The 22,061-nt window shown below is 37.7% G+C and overlaps 2 protein-coding genes across 4 annotated transcripts; one reads left to right on the top strand and one right to left on the bottom strand.

Annotated features, from left to right (window-relative positions):
• Positions 1-180: 180 nt before the first annotated feature.
• Positions 181-19,153, top strand: LOC113466378. Its single transcript, XM_026821708.1, has 5 exons — positions 181-457; positions 12,842-13,195; positions 13,446-13,602; positions 14,340-14,473; positions 18,836-19,153. The coding sequence occupies exons 2-5, from the start codon at positions 12,848-12,850 to the stop codon at positions 19,136-19,138; spliced, it is 942 nt and encodes a 313-aa protein (XP_026677509.1). The 5' UTR covers positions 181-457; positions 12,842-12,847; the 3' UTR covers positions 19,139-19,153.
• LOC103506717 (putative inhibitor of apoptosis) lies at positions 9,270-22,060 on the bottom strand. 3 transcript variants are annotated; one of them, XM_008471116.3, is made up of 6 exons: positions 21,847-22,060; positions 20,709-21,078; positions 15,008-15,250; positions 10,568-10,758; positions 9,986-10,056; positions 9,270-9,620 (listed from the first exon to the last, which is right to left on the bottom strand). In XM_008471116.3, exons 2-6 carry the CDS (start codon positions 21,076-21,078, stop codon positions 9,365-9,367), a joined length of 1,131 nt encoding a protein of 376 aa, XP_008469338.1. In that variant the 5' UTR covers positions 21,847-22,060; the 3' UTR covers positions 9,270-9,364. The 3 variants fall into 3 exon arrangements, with proteins under 3 accessions (XP_008469338.1, XP_026677507.1, XP_026677508.1); XM_026821706.1 differs by lacking the exon at positions 21,847-22,060 and adding an exon at positions 21,666-21,765; XM_026821707.1 differs by lacking the exon at positions 21,847-22,060 and adding an exon at positions 21,666-21,688 and having other exon boundaries at positions 9,270-9,617.
• Position 22,061: the final 1 nt, after the last annotated feature.

Genomic DNA, 22,061 nt, shown 5'->3' on the forward strand with positions numbered 1-22,061 from the left:
AGTAGTCCAAACTTTAATTTGATACTGGCAAAAAATGATAAGTTATCAGTTACTTAAAGTGAGAATCCTGTATTTTACGGAAAACTGAAGGACTTCACTCAAGAAACATCAAAAGAAATTCCAGTGTTTCAAAGGCAGGTGAATTTCCATGGTTAACTCTGGTTCCTACTGTTTGACTGTTCATCTAGGTTTCTAGGTAGGTAGAAGTAGTCCAAGCTTTAATTTGATACTGCAAAAAATGATAAGTTATCAGTTACTTAAAGTGAGAATCCTGTATTTTACGGAAAACTGAAGGAGTTCACTCAAGAAACATCAAAAGAAATTCCAGTGTTTCAAAGGCAGGTGAATTTCCATGGTTAACTCTGGTTCCTACTGTTTGACTGTTTCACAAAGGTTGGAAAATTGTTTGGTGTAATGGGACTCCTTCATCCTAACCGACACCAACAGTGTGAATAAGGTAAGTAGGTGATCATCAATCATGTAATTTGCTATGTCTTCTGTTCAAAAGCTTGCCCAAACTACCTATTTCTTACACACCAAGTCTTCACTCCACCCTTGTCACTCCCACTCCAGTCCTATTGTTTTTTTGACATACTTCAGCTTTTTTTTTATAGGACTTAAAGTTGGCACGTACCTTACTGTTTGGTATTGGATGGTTCGGGTCTGAATTCCAGACCCGTCTTCAGCAAATTGTCAATGTGTTATCATTCGCGAACTTGTCAATTATCTATTTCTTACACACCAAGTCTTCACTCCACCCTTGTCACTCCCACTCCAGTCCTATTGTTTTTTTTTGACATACTTCAGCTTATTTTTTTTATAGGACTTAAAGTTGGCACGTACCTTACTGTTTGGTATTGGACGGTTTGGGTCTGAATCCCAGACCCGTCTTCAGCAAATTGTCAATGTGTTATCATTTGCGAACTTGTCAATTAGAACATAAAAAAACGGAAATGCAAAACAGATAACATTCTACGGAAAAAAAAAAAAAAAAAAAAAAAAAAAAAACCAAAAAAAAAATTTGAGAAAAATCGGAAACTCCCGAAATTCCAAACCGTTCCCGAGATATTGACGATTTTTTAGTTCCCCATAAGAAATACACAGGGAACACAGTTTGAGGCCAGCAAAACTTTTCCTGCCTTTAATATTTTCTCTCGCTTTTAGTTTTGGGTTTTCGTTTCTTCGAGACAAGACTCAGGGACGATATTAGTTTTCAGGGGCGAAGCCAAGGAAGCGCGACCTCACACACCCCGCGAAGCACCGGGAGCGCGCAGCGCGACCGTATCAGACGGGGTCGGCGTTTTTCGTCAGCCTTTCAATTAGCTCTGTCTAGGGTGATTGCTTTGGGCTGACATTTGGTTTTGGCTACAAATGTATGCCCTTCGCACTCAACCTCTGCTATTTCTTTAGCTAGGGAAATTCAGGCTGGTATACTCACTGTTTAAAGTCCCCAGCCAGACTAAGTTGGTCTACTCTCTGTTTAACGTCCCCCAGACAGGTAATATATTTAGTTTACATTAGGTATTTGCATATTAATTGGCCACCTAGCCTTTTTCCTGACCTGCGCTATGAAGGAAAACAGCCCGTTCACACTGCACGAAAATCGGAATCAGTTCCATTTTCAAAAGGAAAATACAACTTACGTGTTTCTTGTTTGTTCTAGGTTCCGTCATGGAGGATTGTAGAATTGTCACCACTGTATGATGCAGAGGGAACTGAGGATACATCCGATGCTGTCTATGAAAAACGGCATAGGAAATTTGAACTAGAAGAGAAGAGACAACGAAGGTAAGGAACGGAATAACTCTTTTGTTGAGGCGCAGATAAATGCTCCATTTCATGTCTTTATATCTCAGATACTAGACACAAAACTGATGGAATTGAGTGTGTTTCTGAGGTCCCTAAAACCTATTGTAGCAGACAAGCATGGATAAGCAAGACTCTCCGTTCCTACAGTGTGACGCGTGGTCTCACATTGAGACCAAGTCTAAAATATATACTGCCCCTTGTGTAACTGACTCACTCTCTCATACTAATTCTAACCCACTTCTAGATGAGCTAGGAAGATGCGTTTTTCACCATTGAAGTTATTTTTTGTACATACTGAGAAAAAATTGAGGCGCTTACATTTTTCACTTTGCCTCTGAGAATTCCTGAGCCCACACTTCGAGATTATATCATATATCGCATTGTATTTATTGGACGCTTCAGTTGACATCGATCGACAGCCGGTCGACTATGTGTGGACACAGCTTTAGGATTATTGAGATACATATTTGGAAAATCTTATAGGTATCTTACACAATCATTAGTAAGATTCGTAGATTCGTAGAAGCTCAACCCGTCCTTTGGGGCTGGCCAGCCCCTACACCTAAGCCTCAATTTGGGCTTTGGAAAAAAAATCGACATTGTCAAAGTTAATAGGTGATCTATAAAAGGAGCTATACCCAACCAAGTGTCTATCACAATAAAATCAACGTCTGCTTTTCGTGACTCGGATTTTTTCCTCCTTTAAAACAGATTGTGGGAAAATTAAACCTTTTCCGTGGAAAATATTAGCATGACATTTCATAGCACATGTTCTGATGGCTAAAAAGAGCATATCATGTTTATACTACCAGGAAATACATTCAGACAAACCAAATTTAAAACGGTGGAGTTAAAAGATAGACCCCACTATCGTACGGTTAATTAATGCATTAATCCCCAAAGTATTGTGTCTAAAGGTCTGTCCAAACATAGTCGACCGGCAGTGCGGACGGTTCAGTCAACATCGGATCAATGTCGATCGCCTATGTGTGGACACACCTTTAGGCCTCTTCCATAAAAATCGGCGACTCGAGAAGCATGAGCTTTTGAAGAAAAGTTATCAAATTTACGCATGAAATCAGTAGGTACTCTGTATCTTTCTATCGCCCCCAGTGAATTGATTAATCTCAATTAATTGTTAAAATCCCAAGTTTTAAATCGCGAACTGTAAGAAATATTAGAGAGTTTTTGCAAACTGAAAAACAGATAAATAGAATTATTAAGATTTATTTGTTTTATCACTTATTTACAATTTAAAAAATATTGTGCAATGTTAGACGTCTCAATTGAGAAAGAGGGAAAAAAGAAACATCCTTAGATAGGGTATAAAAAATTAAAGGAAGGAAATGTCAACCCTAAATAAAGCTGAGGCAAGATAGAAAAAAAAGGTTTCAGACGTCTGAGAATGAAGAATACACAAACTGTACAAATGCAAACATGGGATGGAAATTTACAACTGTTGCATCGCCAATGTATGTACCAGATTGTACCTAGCATACCATCAATTAAAGGAAGGAAATGTCAACCCTAAATAAAGCTGAGGCAAGATAGAAAAAAAAAGGTTTCAGACGTCTGAGAATGAAGAATAAACAAACTGTACAAATGCAAACATGGGATGGAAATTTACAACTGTTGCATCGCCAATGTATGTACCAGATTGTACCTAGCATACCATCAGTTGAGGCGCTTACATTTTTCACTTTGCCTCTGAGAATTCCTGAGCCCTTACTTCGAGATTATATCATATATCGCATTGTATTTATTTATTTCATGGCCTAATACTGTATTTTTTTTCTTTTATTGTCCAAATCTAATACTGTATGTATGATCTTTATTTTCTTACCTCTTTTCCTCTCTATTTTTTGCACCTTTTGTTCGATGTTTTGTTTAATTGTGTTTAATGTAATAAAATGGATATTTTATCCGTGAATTTGTAAAAAAAAAAACATACCATCAATCGTACAATAAATAAATCAATATCAAATGCGTGACCTTAGAGTGCAATTCTTTAAGCACATGAAGGATGCTGCAGATCCCCATTAGTTATTTTTTGAAAATTGATCTTGCAGAGTTGGACTCAATTTTTCGTCACTCGGTGTACGGATAAGTAAACCCAACAGTTTCTCAAAGATTTAATTACTCAAGAATATTTCTTCTTCTTTTAGTACCTAATTTATTCAAGTTTTTATTTCGTAGCAATGGAACAAAGTAACTAGGAGTAAAGGTAGAGAGCTGTTATAGGATATAAGTGGTTGTCATGAAATGATAATGATAGGAAACCATCTAAAAGAGGGTCTCGGGGGAAAAAAAAATCGACATTGTCAAATTTAATAGGTGATCCATAAAAGGAGCTATACCCAACCAAGTGTCTATCACAATAAAATGAAATTATCTTTTATCAACGTCTGCTTTCCGTGACTCGGATTTTTTCCTCCTTTAAAACAGATTGTGGGAAAATTAAACTTTTTCCGTGGAAAATATTAGCATGACATTTCATAGCACATGTTCTGATGGCTAAAAAGAGCATATCATGTTTATACTACCAGGAAATAGGGTTGAAAATCCCTATACTCCCGCAGTCTAACCAAAGAATACTTCCGCAGTCTAAAAACCAAGTATTGTTAATTATTCGCGGTTGTTGAATAAGGATAAATGCTCCATTTCATGTCTTTATATCTCAGATACTAGACACAAAACTGATGGAATTGAGTGTGTTTTTGAGGTCCCTAAAACCTATTGTAGCAGACAAGCATGGATAAGCAAGACTCCGTTCCTACAGTGTGACGCGTGGTCTCACATTGAGACCAAGTCTAAAATATATACTGCCCCTTGTGTAACTGACTGACTCACTCTCTCATACTAATTCTAACCCACTTCTAGATGAGCTAGGAAGTGCGACCCCATGCACAACCCCGCGAAGCCTCTGGGAGCGCGCAGCGCGACCCCATGCATAACCCCGCGAAGCCCCGGGAGTGCGCAGCGCGACCGTATACGCAACTCCGCGTAGCGAACACGCAAAGCCCCCGGGGGTGGAGGGGGGCGAAGTGCGAGTCCTGTGTAAAGAATGCCAGATTATTAGAATCAGGTGAACCGAATTCAGGACCAAATCACTCTAGTGTGTGAAACTTTACACTCCTTCAGGAAGTCTGTCTTCCCAGGAAAATAACAAGTAGTTCAGATACTTGGATCTATATAAATAATGTACAATCATTTCCATTGTACCAACAAGCACAAACTTTCACACTTAAAGCAATCTTTCGCATGACGAAAAAAATCTATGTACTTGTGTAAGTGTATTAAAATGCTAAGCATGTTATAAGAGTGTATGTAGGTATTATGTGTACTTGGTTCATATTGTAAAACCGATTTAGTATAGTGACCTCGTTAGTGTATTTGTGACCAGGGTCAAACTTTGAGTTAAACTTAAAAAAAATCTATGTACTTGTGTAAGTGTATTAAAATGCTAAGCATGTTATAAGAGTGTATGTAGGTATTGTGTGTACTTGGTTCATATTGTAAAACCGATTTAGTATAGTGACCTCGTTAGTGTATTTATTTGTGACCAGGGTCAAACTTTGAGTTAAACTTGGAATAATGTTAAACCATTTAGTGCAATCTCATTGGCTTATCTTAATCCAAAGTTAAAAGTTAAACTTGGAATAATGTTAAACCATTTAGTGCAATCTCATTGGCTTATCTTAATCCAAAGAGAGAAATAAAATGCCATCAGGTACTAAAATGTAGGTGTACATGTAGGTATTTGTACAAATTGGAAGAGTTTAAATTTGAAAAAAGTATAAAATAGGTATAGTAGTAGGTAAAAAACACGTGGTAGGTAAAAAAAAGTGAATTCCAAAATGTACGGCTAGCGACTGTGAGGAAAAATACATATTTCTTAAATGAAGCTGTAAAATCTTTTCTGTCAGCTTGGAAGGTAGCCAGCCTGCCTTATAAGCGCTACGCCGCGGGTTCGATTCCCGCCAGGGGCGAACTTTATGGTAAACAGGTCAGGTTCGTTCTCCTATCCTATCCTCCCTTCTGTCTTCGACTTCGTTACGATAAGACTTCCGCTGTTATTACAGATCCTTCTTCTTAAAAAAAACTTGTACATCTGTGACTGTTGACCAATGACCATATATAATAATTATAACGCTAAACTAAAAAGAATATAAAGATAGATGGATAGATGATATACTTAAATATGAAAATTTGAATAGAATCAGAAGAAGAAAGCTATATAATAATAATAATTCAATTTTTATTTACATTAAAGACCAAATCCAAAGTCTCCAAAGATGAGAATGTGTCAGAAGATGTGAAAGGGATTCTTACCTCAGATTCAGACGAGCCTGAGGAAGATGAGAAGATGGACGTTGACAATGAACTTGAAAGAGACACAGATATGTAGCTGGAAGATATCCTCAACTCTGATGACTCCAATGGTGGTGACAATGCTGAACATATTGATGAGAATGAAGAACGTGATGGAAAAGATGTTGATGAAAACGAAGCAGCCAAAGCAAGTCTCCTGAATTCCGACTCAGATGAGAAGGACACCCCCAAGCGAAGAAGCACACGAAGTGAATATTATAGTGCAAAGTCCGAGGCTGAATTGGATTTAAGTGGTGGTAAGAAACCCAAGCGTAGAGGTTCTTGTAAAGAAGACCCAAGTGAGACTGAAAAGGAACCTCATGATTCCAATGATGACGATTACTCACCGGGGAAGAAATCCAAGAAACAGGAGAAAGATTAAGGCAGCGGCAGCAAAAGTCGAAGGAAAAGTGATTCGGATCGGAAAAAGTTGAGTAACGCGAAGAGTAGCTCAATAAGCAACCTCTGCAGCTCGTCTTCATTGGATAAGAAGTCCAGCGCTGAAGAATCCGTAGAAAGCAAAGTGGACACTTCAAGTAACAAGAAGAAATCTGAAGGAAGTCAAGGAAGCAAAACAGATGCCCCGACGCGGCGGAAAAAGACGAAGGAAGACGATAAAACGATTCTACTCGAGTTTCTTAGTGAAGTGAAGGATGATTTGGAAGAAGAAATTACGAAGTTGTTAAGTAGTGTCATGAAAGCGAAAGCAGAAGATGCGAAGAAACAGAATGAGGAAATGGTGAAACAAGGTTTACTAAGAGCAGATGATGAATCCAATAAAGAGGAAAGTGGATCAGACGATCAGAAATTGAATCTGAAGAAGAAGAAGAAGAAGAAGAAGAAGAAGAAGAAGAAGAAGAAGCGGATGAGAAGAAGGTGAAGAAGGAGAAAAAGGGAAGTGGAAGTAAGAAGTCTAAGAACTGGTTGAAGAAGATTAACAATGGCGATGATATTGATCGCGTTTTTCTCGAGATTGAATTTAATCGAATTTAATTGATCTTAATTATGTAGCTTGGTAGGTACCTATCGTAGCGCGCCTGCCTTGTAAGCGCTAGGCCGCGGGTTCGATTCCCGGCCGGGGCGGATTTCATCCTGTAGGGATAAAGCTCGTACTCTGAATGGCTGGCTTTCTCCTATCCTGTCTTCCTTCGATTTCGGGACGATAAAACCCTTCCCTCACAGTTTTACAGTTCCCTCGGTCAAACCTCTTAAACAGTAATAAGTAATAATAAAATAAAAAAAAATCCATCGATTAAAATAAATCTAGGGCCCAGTCTAGTAACATGCCCTGACTCCTCACGTCCTCACCACGTGCGACGTAAGTTCCCTGAAAAAATCAACTTTTCTAGAAAACCGTACGATTAGAAATCGTACAAGTTACGCAACCGTACGCGAGGCCAAAAACCCTTCCGAGAGTACTGGCAACACTGGAATTCCAAGAATGAAAGAATTCAAAAGGACTTCTTGTAAGGAATTCGAGTTATTTCACCAGCGTTGTCGGATGGTAACCTCAGCCCCCCTTCTTTCACATTCCTGAAGGAGTCACGACTGTGTAGAAAAAATAATAGTCATCAATGGTTCTTCTACTCGGTCTTTCTAATTCTTCTCCCGAGGTCACATTCCATTTGGATTAACTTTGTGAAGATCCAAGCTTGATCTCGAAGTGTGGATCCTTGCTCCTTTCACTAGGTCTCTCTCATGATTTTTTTTTAGCTGTAGGTAGGTTGGGTACCCATTTTTAGGTACCTCGCATTCTTTCGTATCTCTAGGATTTTAAACTTTCAGCCAGACCTCATTAGAGCTGGCGTGAAGTCTAGTTCACTGAAATAGAATTTCAGTAATCATTGGTCATCTGTCCAGATCCTTGGTACGCTCGACGTTGCTTGACTTTGGTATTTCATGAGGAACTCTTTTTTTTTCAAGTAGTACCTAGGTACTTATTGAACTTATTAAAGCTACCATTATGACAGTAATCTTATGGAAAGCCTAGTGAGCTTGGGAGGTAGCGCGCCTTGTAAGTAGGGTTCCCAGACGTCCATATTTCGCGGGACATGTCCCGCTTTTTGAAGGTTTGTCCCGCGTCCTGCCCGCTTTCTCAAAATATCAAAAATGTCCCGCTTTTTAAGAATATCGGTAAAATGTCCATTTTTCTTTGATGTAGATAATCGTAATCTGTTTTAACACTTTGTTTGAGTTTGCAGTTACGAGTAGAAAGGTAAAAAAAAAAAACAAGTGAGCTAAATAACATCTTATAATAGATCAGTTGCGCTTACTTGGGTGATGTTTCAAAGTCATAGAGCAGGAAAAATGAGGACCAACAGAATTTTTCTTTTCTTATGCTTCTAGATACCGAGATAAATCGTACCGGTAAATCGTGAAGTTTGACGTCACGGCATACGGTCCCGTTGGTGATGACGTCAGAATTCATGACTACCGCTTCGTTTGTTTGTGCGCAAGCGTTTCTGCGCATTTTGACGTGAAATATGACGTCACAACTATTTGAACTTTTTCATTAGAACAGCAATTAAAAATTGAATTTTCGAACTTTTAAAGTTACTTTTTTGGAGTTTTGACCTCAGATTCGGATTTTTCACAACATTTTACGTAGGAATCGACCTTTTATTAATAATATTTTCCCAATTGCAACTCCTCCATTGTACCATTGTAGGGATTTCACCACATATGTAAATCCTCTATACTTGCCTCATACCTACCTACTCTAGTTGTTATGATTTGAGCTGCGCCAGGGCCGGATTAGCCCCCCGCGGGGCCCGGGGCAGTTTCAAAGGCACGGGGCCCCCAGTTTGGGCTGATCGAACTTGAAATTTTCAGCGCCGCAGGCGAAATTTTTCAAAAAGTAGGTAGATTTGTGCCTTATGCTTTGTCACAAGTTAATTTTTGACGTACCTAATTCGTAGATATTTTCTTATCCTAATTTTCGCTGAACGCTAAAGTGTAATCCAAAGTTAAAGATGTGATTTCTCAATTCCTTTTAGCCTTAAGACATGGTAATTGAGAAATCACATCGATCTCAGGTACAAAAAAATAAAGTTAAAGACTAACCAATGAGATGAAAACCAAATTTATTAGCCATAAAAGATGCAATCCGAAACGGTTTAACTTTAAGCCAAGTTCAATTCAAAGTATACCCCTAGGCATGAGGATATTAACAGAGATGGTCAGACTAGGATAGGAAAGCTCGTACTGTTGCCGTGAAGCGCTGTCTACACACGGCACACGTTGATAAAGTTGACGCACATATCACGCAAGCCACGATATGTCCACACGGTAAGAATACGACGCCCATCTCCCGCTGATAGCAAATCTTGCACAGACGACCGTCGGAATTCGGCTCAGGGCGCTTGTCATCTTGAGAACAAGCTGTCGGTTTGACTGCCGTGCTGGTCTCGGCGACTGTGGTGCAGCATGCACTACTGCTGCTGAAACCAAAACAATGCGCCATTAACAACTTGAAATTAGGTGTCTCAGATTTCCAATTAAAAAAAAAAAAAATGGAAATTTTATTGGAAATTTTCCCCATTTTCTTTTTTTCTTTTTTTTTTTAGAAATGGGCAAATGATTTTTTATTTTTTACCTGCCAGGAAAAAGGTCATTAAAGATGTAACTCTATTTTCATTAAGTCTCCTAAGCATAAAGTGAGGGAAAACGATTTAATGAGACAGAAACTTGTCCTAATATACTTGAATATGTTATTTCATCATGGAGAGTTTTCCTGAGGCCTTTATGTCATTAGGAGATTGTCTGTTTATGAATAATAAACAAAAACTGTGATAAATTTTTTTACCTTGGTTGAGTTTCTGTGACACTAGGTGCAGGTTTCACTTCACTGTGAGCACTGATGACAGTTTTCAAGTCCTGGAAGTAAATAAGAAATTGTTAGTACATCACAAGTTGTTGGCCATTGTTATTTTTGTCTTTGAAAAATTGTGCCTTCATTCATTCAAGAATTAAACACAGCAAAGTGTTGGGAAAAAAAAGTGTTGGGGAATGATGATATTGTAGAGGTCAACTAATACTGAGATGGATAAGGCCAGTGATTATTGTAGGATCAAGTATTTCCAGATTTTGTCCTAGTAGAGTGTTTGGTAAGACACTAAATTCATATCTGACTAAGGGAAACTTGGGGGATTTTCGTTCTTAATTCCAGTAGCAAACATAAAATAATTGAGTCAAAGGATGGTATTTTTTAGGATGGAGTTCAAACAAATAAAGATAGGCAATGTTTATTCCTTTTCATATTACTAAATTACTATTCCTTTTATTTCATCTACTATAATGTAATGGCTGTTTTATTTGTTCATGAATTGTAAATAAATAAATAAATAAATCTGAGTATTAAAAAAAGTGAAATAATAGAGATTATTACCTGCAGGGTAATGGGATCATTGGCGACCTCCTTGTGTCCAATAACTTGATTGATGAACTCTTGACCCTTGACAAGCTTCACATAAGGACATGAGGAGAACCAGCGAGCATGTTCAGTCCATGGGTCATCTGTTTCTTCCCAATGCTTCAAACCTCCACCACATCGGAAACAAAGTGTCTGGTCTGCCTTTCCTGAAATCATTCAATGAATGAAGTGAATATTTTTAGTTTGATATTGAACATACAAAATAAGTTTGGAATTTTTAGGTCCATGATTTTGAACCTAATTTGTTTGTTCCAAAAAAAAAATGGACGGTTCAGTTGACATCGATCGACAGCCGGTCGACTATGTATGGACACAACTTTAGGATTATTGAGATATATATTTGGAAAATCTTACAATGCTGCAGTGAACACCAAATCGCGACATACCTTGAACACCAAATCGCGACATACCTAACACAAAGAAATAGTATTTATTTTTCTATTTAATTTAAAAAGGCAATAATTTGCCAATTACTCGTACAACCGTACTCGGTTGACTCAGCCGCTCGACAGTACAAGAGTTTCTTCCCACTCTAGTAGCATTTTTTCCTCATTAATTTCTCAAATTTTTACTTTCTATTTTTTCTGGATCCACTGCTGGACTAGTCAATTGCTTTCTCCTGGGCTCCTGTTTTTATTATTATTATTTTAACTTATTACGTAGTTAGGGCACTGTTTATTGTGTTTTTAGTTAGTAGTAGGTTCTCGCAGGCTTTAGTTAGGGCACTATTAAAGGGTCCATCCATTTATTGTTATAAACAAACAATTCTTATGTTTCATGTTTCAGATGGGAAGAGAAAGAATTTCGGAACCAGCAGTACAGGGAGAAGCTGAAAGCCAATCGACTCCGCACTGCCCGAGGTCGAGAAGAAAAACCCAAGAGTCAAATCATAGCGGAACATGTGTTCAAATTTTTCGATCCCTACCAGATAGAACAAATTGATATAGTCGATGAATTACCCGTGATAGCCTTCGGTAACAATATGCCTCACTTTAAACATGAGTAAGTTCACACTTTTAATTGACTTCCCTTAAGTGGGCTTATTCTTTTTTCTTTTCTTTATTCTTCTTCTTCTTCTTTCTTTTCTTTATTCTTCTTCTTCTTTTTTTCTTTTCAAGAGGTTTGATAGAGGGAACTGCAACTGCTAAGGCCTTATCGTCCCGAACAAACAATTCTTATGTTTCATGTTTCAGATGGGAAGAGAAAGAATTTCGGAACCAGCAGTACAGGGAGAAGCTGAAAGCCAATCGACTCCGCACTGCCCGAGGTCGAGAAGAAAAACCCAAGAGTCAAATCATAGCGGAACATGTGTTCAAATTTTTCGATCCCTACCAGATAGAACAAATTGATATAGTCGATGAATTACCCGTGATAGCCTTCGGCAACAATATGCCTCACTTTAAACATGAGTAAGTTCACACTCTTATTTGACTTCCCTTAAGTGGGCTTATTCTTTTTTCTTTTCTTTATTCTTCTTCTTCTTTCTTTTCTTTATTCTTCTTCTTCTTTTTTCTTTTCTTTATTCTTCTTCTTCTTTTTTTCTTTTCAAGAGGTTTGATAGAGGGAACTGCAACTGCTAAGGCCTTATCGTCCCGAAATCAAAGAGAAGAAAGACAGGACAGGAGAAAGTCAGCCGTTCCGAGAACGAACCTTATCGCTTCAGGATAAAATCCGCTCCGGGCGGGAATCGAACCCGCGACCTAGCGCTTACAAGGCACACGCTCTACACTCCAAGCTAACTAGGCTGGCTTTTTTCTTTGCTAATGCGAAAATATTGGATGTTTCAGGGAGTTTCAATTGAACCTAGATTTGAATTCAATAGTAGCTGAAAGAACCAATGACCGAGGATCCCGACTCAGGAGGAGACCTCAGAAGATAGAAACCCGTAGCTTACGAAACAATTCGCGTCATTCTGTACCTGAACACGGGACATGAACCAAGACCTTCGGGTTAGCCCGAGACAAAGTGAAAAAAAAAATCGGTAAGAACTTCTTACCCGCAAGCCCGCGCCCCGTGAAAAACTTCATTTACATTTTCCGTTTCGCACTTCGAATAAGTCATGACTTAAAAAAAAAATATTGAATATGTATGAAAAAGTTCAATATTAAAAATCTGGTGTGAACATCACACGACTTTCTATTACATTTGCGGAATACGTATTTGAAAAAAAAAAAAAATGAAAATTTTTCTAAGTTAGTACAGCTTATTTTATTTGTTTATTTTTTTCAGCCCAACATGTCTCTGATTTACATGAATGGTCCTCAAATTGAAAAACAAGATAATTCTACATACCCAATGTTGCCCCCTCCTGGACCAAAACCCAATGGTACTGGTTTAATAGGCAAGAAGAATATTCCTGTATCTCCTGTGCAGTCTCTCAAGACTTTGTCACTGTTCCCGTCTGGTCTTGATCATGCTTATGCAAGTAATCGCTCTGATAAAGTTACTGTTGAAATTCTAACTAAAGAAATTCAAAGCTTGAAGCAAATATTAACACTTCATCTGAACTTGATTGAGCAGCAATCAAAGAAAATTGAATTGAAAGATCAGGAACTACTTGCTTTACGGGAAGAACATGAATTTGTAAGTATTCTCTATTTATTTAAATTATTTTATTATTATTTTGGCATTGAATGCAATCAAAAGAAAGGGTCTGTGTACCTACTATTAAATTAAGATTATCCATTTCAACAGTGAAGTAGGGTTTAGAGACCATAAAAACAAAAAAATCACATCCTAGAACCATTATCTTCTGTACAAGGGGTAGAGCCTAAAAACATAGCCTGATATTTTTTACTTTCTTTTTATCACAATTCTTTTTCTTTCATTTCAGCTAAAAAAGAAAAATAGCAACACACCAGAACCAATATCTCTTGATCTCAAACCAGTGAAATGTGACTGCCTTGTGAAACAAATAGATTCAGGGACTCAAACTGACATTCCTGATACTGAAAGTGAACATCAGAGTAGAACTCTTCCTCCTGTTAAGAGTAAGATTATGGACACTTGGACAAGTGTACACATAAGATCACTAAATTTCTTTTGTGGGCTCTTGAAACAAGCTGTACCTACACTTGTTCAGTATTGTCTTTATAGACACTCAATTTGTCAAATTTTGAATTTAATGAGAAAAAAAAATAAAATAAATAAAACCTGGTTGTGGGCTGGGCAAAATAATGTCCCTCCCCCTTTTCCCAACTAATTAATTACAACTGATACAAGTTCATGTAATAATATTTAGATTACCAATTTGACAAAGATCTACAAAGTGCCTTTTTTAGCCCGTCCTACCTTTATTATTACGATAGTAATAACAAAAGGTATAGTGGATGGGCTATTGTATTCGTTTCGGTGTCTGTCAGTCTGTCCCCATAGAAGTACTACTTATCCAAACCTGGTCGACCTATATATCAAATTAAAGGTCTTTTTACCAGGAACACAAAAGTGGTGGTGCAAATTTCGTCCAGAGAACCATAAAGCAAAAAAAAACTGGTTTTGGGGGGATTTTTTTCACATTTTCTCACACAAATGAGCTCTGATCTTGAAATTTGTCGCGACGAAATATGAACTCAAAGCAGGAAAACTTTTTGATATTGATAATTTAAGACCGGTTTTAGCGTCACCTATGTACGCTGTAGGACCAAACAAGATCCTATAAACTTAGTTAATGTGTTTATACTTCTATAAAGAATTCTTCATTTAATGATGATTTTATGTTTGTTTCCAGAGCGAAGACGAACCGTGTCATCACATGAAAACATCAACAAACAGGGCAAAAGTTTGCACCGTCGGGCTACTTCAGAAAATAACACTAGAGATTCAAACTTAAACTCGTCTACATCTAATACTCCACATACTCAGGTATTCATTTAAGAGGGAACTCTGGAGGTTTTATCGTCCCGAAATCGCAGAGAGTAGGAGAAAGCTTGTTGTTCCAAGAACGAAGCTTTTCTGTTTAGGATAAGATTCCCGCCCGGATGGTCTCTGCACGCGTAGACGCGCGACTTTGAGTAGCGCGTAGTCGGCTGGAAAACCAAACTTATGAAAATGATAGAGAGTCTCTATCATTTTCATAAGTTTGGTTTCGCAGGCAACTACGCGCTACTCAAAGTCGCGGGTCTACGCTTGCAATGTGAGTAATGACAAACCTAAATAAACCAATCGGAACTTTGTCCACAGGGCCGGTCCTTATTTCGCGAGAGTTCTACAGTCCACTGAAAGTGAATATTTTTAGTTTGATATTGAACATACAAAATAAGTTTGGAATTTTTAGGTCCATGATTTTGAACCTAATTTGTTTGTTCCATGATAACTCCCAAGTGGTTTATCTTAGTTTAAATTTAACAAAACTATTCAACACAAATGAAAATAGCTCATGTAGACCTGGGAACCTACCTGTATAGAAAAATCCAGCTTCTGTGAGAGTAACTGGTTTCAGCCTCAAGGAGATTGGCCATGAGTCAAATGATCTTAGTCTTGATTCATATGTAGCATAGTTAGGGAATGCTGGCGGTGAATTTTTATGAATTCCCAGCTTTTCTAGTGAGGACACAACTTGATTGGGTTGACTGCAACTTTGGCTCACTTCTGACTTGGACTTGGGTGGTTCAATTATTAAACTGCCACATGTATCATAACCTGGGAAAAGAAATGTTAGTACAAAAATAATGTATCAAGGACAACTTTTAAAAATAATGTACCCTCCTTACCTTTGGGACAGATTTTTGGAGACGGGACGTGATTCAGAGAATTATTTCCAAGATACAAATACTTCAAGGTGGGTATGTCTAAAATTTGTATAGGGAATTGTTCCAACTGATTACCACGCGCTGTTGAAAGCAAACTTGATACCTACTTTGTACTCCTCATTTCGAAATTATTACGTACTTTGACGCCACAGCACTCCAACTTTCTACTTTTTCCCATTTAAACCTGTAGTACGTACATACATACATACGTACGTACGTAACGTACAGACCATGGGCTAAAAATTACTTTTTTGACATCAGGGGATCCCAAAACGGATATTTTCGACCATTTCCCGATTTTGAAAATTTGGACCGATTGCAATACTTTCATTACTAGTATAGCTCCGCTATAGAATAGAATAGAATATACCTTGTTTATCCTGCCCGAATAGGACTGAAAAGTCCCTTTACCCCAGCAGTCTAAACAAGGTCTCGGTACATACATATGTACAGACCATGGGCTAAAAATCACTTTTTTGACATCAGGGGATCCCAAAACGGAACCCCTCCTTAGTCGCCACAATTGTAGACAATTATGTCTACAGTTTAGACAAGGAGTAAAATCAGTAATAGAGAATGATTGTATATGTTTAAAAATAAATAAAAAAATCTGGTGTGAACATCACACGACTTTCTATTACATTTGCGGAATACGTATTTGAAAAAAAAATAATAATAAATAAATAAAATGAAAATTTTTCTAAGTCACGAGCATGAGCCGCCTACGGCGGCCAATTTTCGACCAAAAATTTCCTATCTTAAAATACTCCCCATGTAATGAGGGATCATTAAAAAGTGTCCAAAAATTGAACTTTTTTTTGTTTGAAAACTTTTCCAAGTCCAAAATCGACCGCCTACGGCGGCCAATTTTCGACCAAAAATTTCCTATCTTAAAATACTCCCCGTGTGATAAGGAATTTTTTTACGGAGTGTAGGTATTTCTTATTTCTGGGAGATCCGTTTTACTGGGTCTCATGTTTACTTTGCTCATTTTTTATGCCCCCCCAAAATAGGTCGGTATCTTCTTTCAGAAGGGGTTTTTTTTTATGAGGAACAAGTACCTTTTTTCTATGAGGAACAAGTACTAAAATGTTTTAAGTCTATTAAAGTGTAACCAATGTGGTACAAGCCTAAACAAGCTCCTCATTATATTTTCCGGACTGCACAATCAATATCATGGTTGTACAACCAATACTGCTTGTTCTCTGTCAATCCAATTTTCTTCCACGGTCCGCAAATGACAAAAAAGTATCACTCCATTCATTATCATTACTAACATTAGTATTCAACATACATTCATTAAATTAATCACTTTGGTCGCTAATCAACATTAAGTCTTTTTTGTGCACAAGGGGCATTTTAATTTTCATCAATTCAGAGAGGCATTTTCAAATTTGATTTGTTTACACATCTCGTCACTCTGATTAATGTGGGTCTGAGGGAAAATATCGCAATCAGCAAAATCCCACATACATACATACGTACAGACCATGGGCTAAAAATCACTTTTTTGACATCAGGGGATCCCAAAACGGATTTAAACCTGTAGTACACACGTACATACATACACACATACATACATACGTACACACATACGTACAGACCATGGGCTAAAAATCACTTTTTTGACATCAGGGGATCCCAAAACATTTCCAACCATTTCCCGATTTTGAACATTTGGACCGATAAAAATCACTTTTTTGACATCAGGGGATCCCAAAACGGATATTTCCAACCATTTCCCGATTTTGAAAATTTGGACCGATTGCAATACTTTCATTATCAGGGGACCCCAAAACGGATATTTCCACCCATTTCCCGATTTTGAAAATTTGGACCGATTGCAATACTTTCATTACAGTATAGCCGCTAAACTGTAGTAATAGAAAGTAAAAAATATCGAACAACCATGGTTGCCGTGACGTCAGAATATTGCGAAATGTGAAGTATGAATTTGTTTTCGAGGATTTGTCGGGCTTCTGCCCAAGCGCAGCTATATTATATGGAAAGCGTTGATAAATGAATCAACATATACGTGGGGGTTATAGCTGGAACTTGATCCGAATTAACACAGGCTCAATCAACTTCCTAATACCGTCCACTTTAACTTCTTATACAAGGAGTATTTTCCTTTCGGAAACTGAGACCATTTCGCCTTTTCTGAAGCTCGTTTTCCCTCTTTTGGCGTGGTAGCACCTTTAAACCTTTGAAAATCCGCCCTCTTGAAGAGAGGGAAATCGTTTCCGTTTCCGAAAGAAAAATACACCTAACCTCTCGAGTACCAGCGTCCATGGTGCATACCTATTCTTCACTGAAGTTAACCAACGGCGCGCTTGTTATGTAATTGGATGAGTGAGAGTGACCATTGACCATCCATTCAAGGCTCATCCATGAGATGCTGGTCTTTCTGCCACACTCAGGCTGGGTGAGGTGAATGCAAGCAGCCGTGAAGTTTGTCAGCAAATACGTAAAACCCCCGTCATGGGATGTCTGTAACAATTAAAAGCGACGTGAAATACAAGCCAATAATGCTCTTACAAATTAAATTTTCGAAGGTCTCTTGAGGGGATCTCGGAACAAGCTTTAATCTGATAATCTCTGATCTTACACATCGTAAGCAGAGAGTAACCAAGTTGTGAAGAAATGTGCAAAGTTCAATTTTTAAATTTAATAATTTAAATATTTTGACAGAATGAATTTAACTGGCAATGATTTTGTAGGCTTGACTATAAATTTTGTATAAAGTTAATTTATTTAGCTGTTTCAAGCTCTTGTAAATGTGGATATTAATTTATTTATTTGTTATAATTTAAGAAATTTATAATAATTTATGTGATATTCTACTCTGATTTAATATATTATAGGTAGTAAATGTGAAACTGGCATTTATTATTGTCATTGAAAATGTTCTTCTCCTTTACCTAGTCTCTAAAATCTTATTTACCTTGCATATCTAAGGACGAACCAGGACGCTACACAAAAAGGCTGCCTAGAAGGGACTGACAAGAAACGCCGACCCTATTTAAATAGAAAAAGCAAAAAGGGCCTAGGAAGAAGTGGTTAGTGCGGTGGTTCGAGTACAGGGTTACCAAATCTGTACGTCATCGTATCTTCCTTTACAAATCTTCAGTAAATTAACCGGTTTTATTTGTGCCACAGAGTATGAGTACCGAAAGACGCCTTCTGATTGGTTCAAAGGTTTTCGTAGCGGCCGCCTTTAGTTTTTTTTTCAAGAGCAGACAGACCTAAAGCTGTATTCACGCGGTCGATCGTATACTGCCTTGACGACATAGATTCACCGCGTCGACTATGTGTGGAAACAGCTTTAGATACAGCATGTCTCTATATCGACAACTAATAGAATGGTTGTATTTTCCTTTCGGAATTTTCAGGTGGTAATGGTGAGAAATTGTACAATGTAATTTTATTGGCTTTTGTTTTAGTATTAATAGCACTTACTTATTTTTCTTCTCAGCTTCTCAAGAAGTCAAAACGAATTTTGAGCAAGAAATCAAATCTCTGTCAAGGGAAACACGGGAAGGGAAGTGTATTGACGTCTTGTGAGGAGTATTTCTCAAGTCCTGAATATTGGGGAGACATGACGAGAAGCTACAATCCTAATCTGTCTGCCATTGAAATGGACACTAAACCTGTGACAAGGAGTAGTCGGGATATGTCGGATGGTGTTGGATGTAGCTCGTGGCTGAATGATAGGATGGATTCCACTGTTTCTGTTCAGGTAATCTTCTTGTTTTTCTTCGCCTTTTCCTGTGTTTAGGCGGGGTCGGCGTTTTTCGTCAGCCTTTCAATTAGCTCTGTCTAGGGTGATTACTTTGGGCTGACATTTGGTTTTGGCTACAAATGTATGCCCTTCGCACTCAACTTCTGCTATTTCTGTAGCTAGGGAAATTCAGGCTGGTATACTCGCTGTTTAAAGTCCCCCAGCCAGACCAAGTTGGTCTACTCTCTGTTTAAGTAACGTCCCCCAGACAGGTAATATATGTAGTTTACATTAGGTATTTGCATATTAATTGGCCACCTAGCCTTTTTCCTGACCTGCGCTACGAAGGAAAACAGCCCGTTCACACTGCACGAAAATCGAAGATGGCGCGCAATGTTTACATTAGGTATTTGCATAATAATTGGCCACCTAGCCTTTTTCCTGACCTGCGCTACGAAGGAAAACAGCCCGTTCACACTGCACGAAAATCGAAGATGGCGCGCAATTTGTACAATGTTCCATTTCCCTATTCCCCACCATGAAAATTGCGAAAGGAAAATACGCGTTATCTAGGTTGGTGTAGCGGAATAGTTACCAGCGACGTAACAAGGGTTGATGATCTCTGGCTGGATTTCACTATTAGTAGCGCAATCTGGCTTGCACTGACCATCGGAGGTATCAGCTTAGGTACAATGTTCCATTTCCCTCTTCCCCACCATGAAAATTGCGAAAGGAAAATACGCGTTATCTAGGTTGGTGTAGCGGAATAGTTACCGGCGACGTAACAAGGGTTGATGATCTCTGGCTGGATTTCACTATTAGTAGCGCAATCTGGCTTGCACTGACCATCGGAGGTATCAGCTTTGTGGTTTCAACCAGGGTCAGGATGTGAACCAGTGGTCCTTCGTTAATCTGCAGTAGAAGTAATATGAATGAGTTTTGCAGTCATAACAATTTAACTAGGAGTTCTGTGAACTGTAGACCTCACTCAGACTCTTTTGCCTAAGCGGGGATTTTCACTAAACCATCTTCTTTTCAACATCATAACAAACAAATATTCACTATTCAGTCATTCAGACAAACCAAATTTAAAACGGTGGAGTTAAAAGATAGACCCCACTATCGTACGGTCAATTAATGCATTAATCCCCAAAGTATTGTGTCTAAAGGTCTGTCCAAACATAGTCGACCGGCAGTGTGGACGGTTCAGTCAACATCGGATCAATGTCGATCGCCTATGTGTGGACACACCTTTAGGCCTCTTCCATAAAAATCGGCGACTCGAGATATTCAGACAAACCAAATTTAAAACGGTGGAGTTAAAAGATAGACCCCACTATCGTACGGTTAATTGATGCATTAATCCCCAAAGTATTGTGTCTGAAGGTCTGTCCAAACATAGTCGACCGGCAGTGTGGACGGTTCAGTCAACATCGAATCAATGTCTGTATCATAATAAGACAAAAGAAATGTTAGTACAAAAATAATGTATCAAGGACAACTTTTAAAAATAATGTACCCTCCTTACCTTTGGGACAGATTTTTGGAGATATAAATACCTACAAAATATAGTAAACATAATTTCAACAATTTTTATACATTCCTAAGATTGTTTCTATTTACTTACCAGCACTTTCTGTGTTTCCTTTCTTCAACCTTCTCAAAAACCAGCAGTTGGGTGACCACTTCTCATGATCTTTCAATGGATCATCACCTTGAACCCATTTCCCCAATTCAATTCCACAGAAGATGCATTTGACATCATCAGAAAATCTTCCATTTTCTTTTTTCCCAAGGAAGTAAAATCCTGCAGCAGCCATTTGCTTAGCTGAGAGATATGTGAGTGGCCATGAATTTTTAAATGAGTCCAAACGATCACACTCCAAAGTCATATTTTGTTTACGAGAACATTTGTCTAGTAAGGTAGAAGTGGATCTATTGTCATTCATATTGGTAGGCGGCAGATGTGTTACTATGTTGTTACGTAAAGGAGGCATCTGCAAAGAGGAAAAATCTTTTTAAAACATCTAAATAAAAAGCATTTTTGAACTAATTCTAATCATTACTTGATGAAAATGAAGCACTATGGAATTAAAACAAGTGGAACTACTAAAAAGAAATAGCACCAAACCTCAAAATTTAATGGACTTCTCAAGAGATAAAAAAATAATCTCACATATTTATTGTGTGATTACTTGATTAGCTAATTAATTTATTCAAAGTTCAATAGCAGCTTCCAAAAGAAAAAAAAGAGAGTACAAGGCAATAGTGATATTGTTTACACAAACACAACAGATTGATAAAAATAATATAACAAGACTGGACACAGAGTCCCACTTTCACCATTGGGTATTGTGAATAAACATCCTTTCCTTTCATTTTCAAGGTTTTTCATTATTATTTTGCAATATGTGTACTTATAATATTGTTTTGATGGTTCTCTAACCGACATTAAATTTAATTCCATAACCTTCCCATATATTATGCACCTTTTAATTTTGATTTGATAACATAAAGACAATCATTTCCTTTATTATAGGTTGCAGGAAATGCCAATTCAGAAGAGTAAAAAATCAATACCTACCATCTTGAACTATAACATTACACAAAATTTTAACCAAAAGCCAATAATTTGAGGAAAACTTCCACAGGAAAACAATCTGGAGACGTGGGTATCGAATAAGAGATCAAATTATTCATGAAAATTCATGGAAAGAAATCTGTTTGTCATTAGCAAGCACCAAGGCAAAATGAATGAGTCTTACCTGAGAGTTTATGATTAATAGGAACTTTAATTTGATATGTACAAACACTAAAAAAAGTGTATTTAGGTGGTTTAGGTTTTATAAAAATAGAGGTATGTTAATTTTGTAAAAAGTCTTCAACATTTCACAAAATATTATAGCCTTTTCATTAAACCAATGAAAAAAAATTCCAGAAAAAATGGACAAAGTACTTGAACTAGTACAGAATACGTAGT

The sequence above is a fragment of the Diaphorina citri genome, unplaced genomic scaffold, assembly GCF_000475195.1.
Source record: "Diaphorina citri unplaced genomic scaffold, Diaci psyllid genome assembly version 1.1 scaffold257, whole genome shotgun sequence".
In the NCBI taxonomy this organism is placed as follows: domain Eukaryota; kingdom Metazoa; phylum Arthropoda; class Insecta; order Hemiptera; family Psyllidae; genus Diaphorina; species Diaphorina citri.

Coding starts and splice junctions, on each gene's coding strand:
- LOC103506717 (XM_026821706.1), bottom strand. Junction 15,251..20,708: donor AGGAAACACAGAAAGTGCTG/GTAAGTAAATAG, acceptor TTCTTTTCCCAG/GTTATGATACATGTGGCAGT. Junction 9,621..9,985: donor GTCACAGAAACTCAACCAAG/GTAAAAAAATTT, acceptor TTTTGGTTTCAG/CAGCAGTAGTGCATGCTGCA.
- LOC113466378 (XM_026821708.1), top strand. CDS start 12,848: ATGTCTCTGATTTACATGAATGGTCCTCAAATTGAAAAACAAGATAAT. Junction 13,196..13,445: donor TACGGGAAGAACATGAATTT/GTAAGTATTCTC, acceptor CTTTCATTTCAG/CTAAAAAAGAAAAATAGCAA. Junction 13,603..14,339: donor AACTCTTCCTCCTGTTAAGA/GTAAGATTATGG, acceptor GTTTGTTTCCAG/AGCGAAGACGAACCGTGTCA.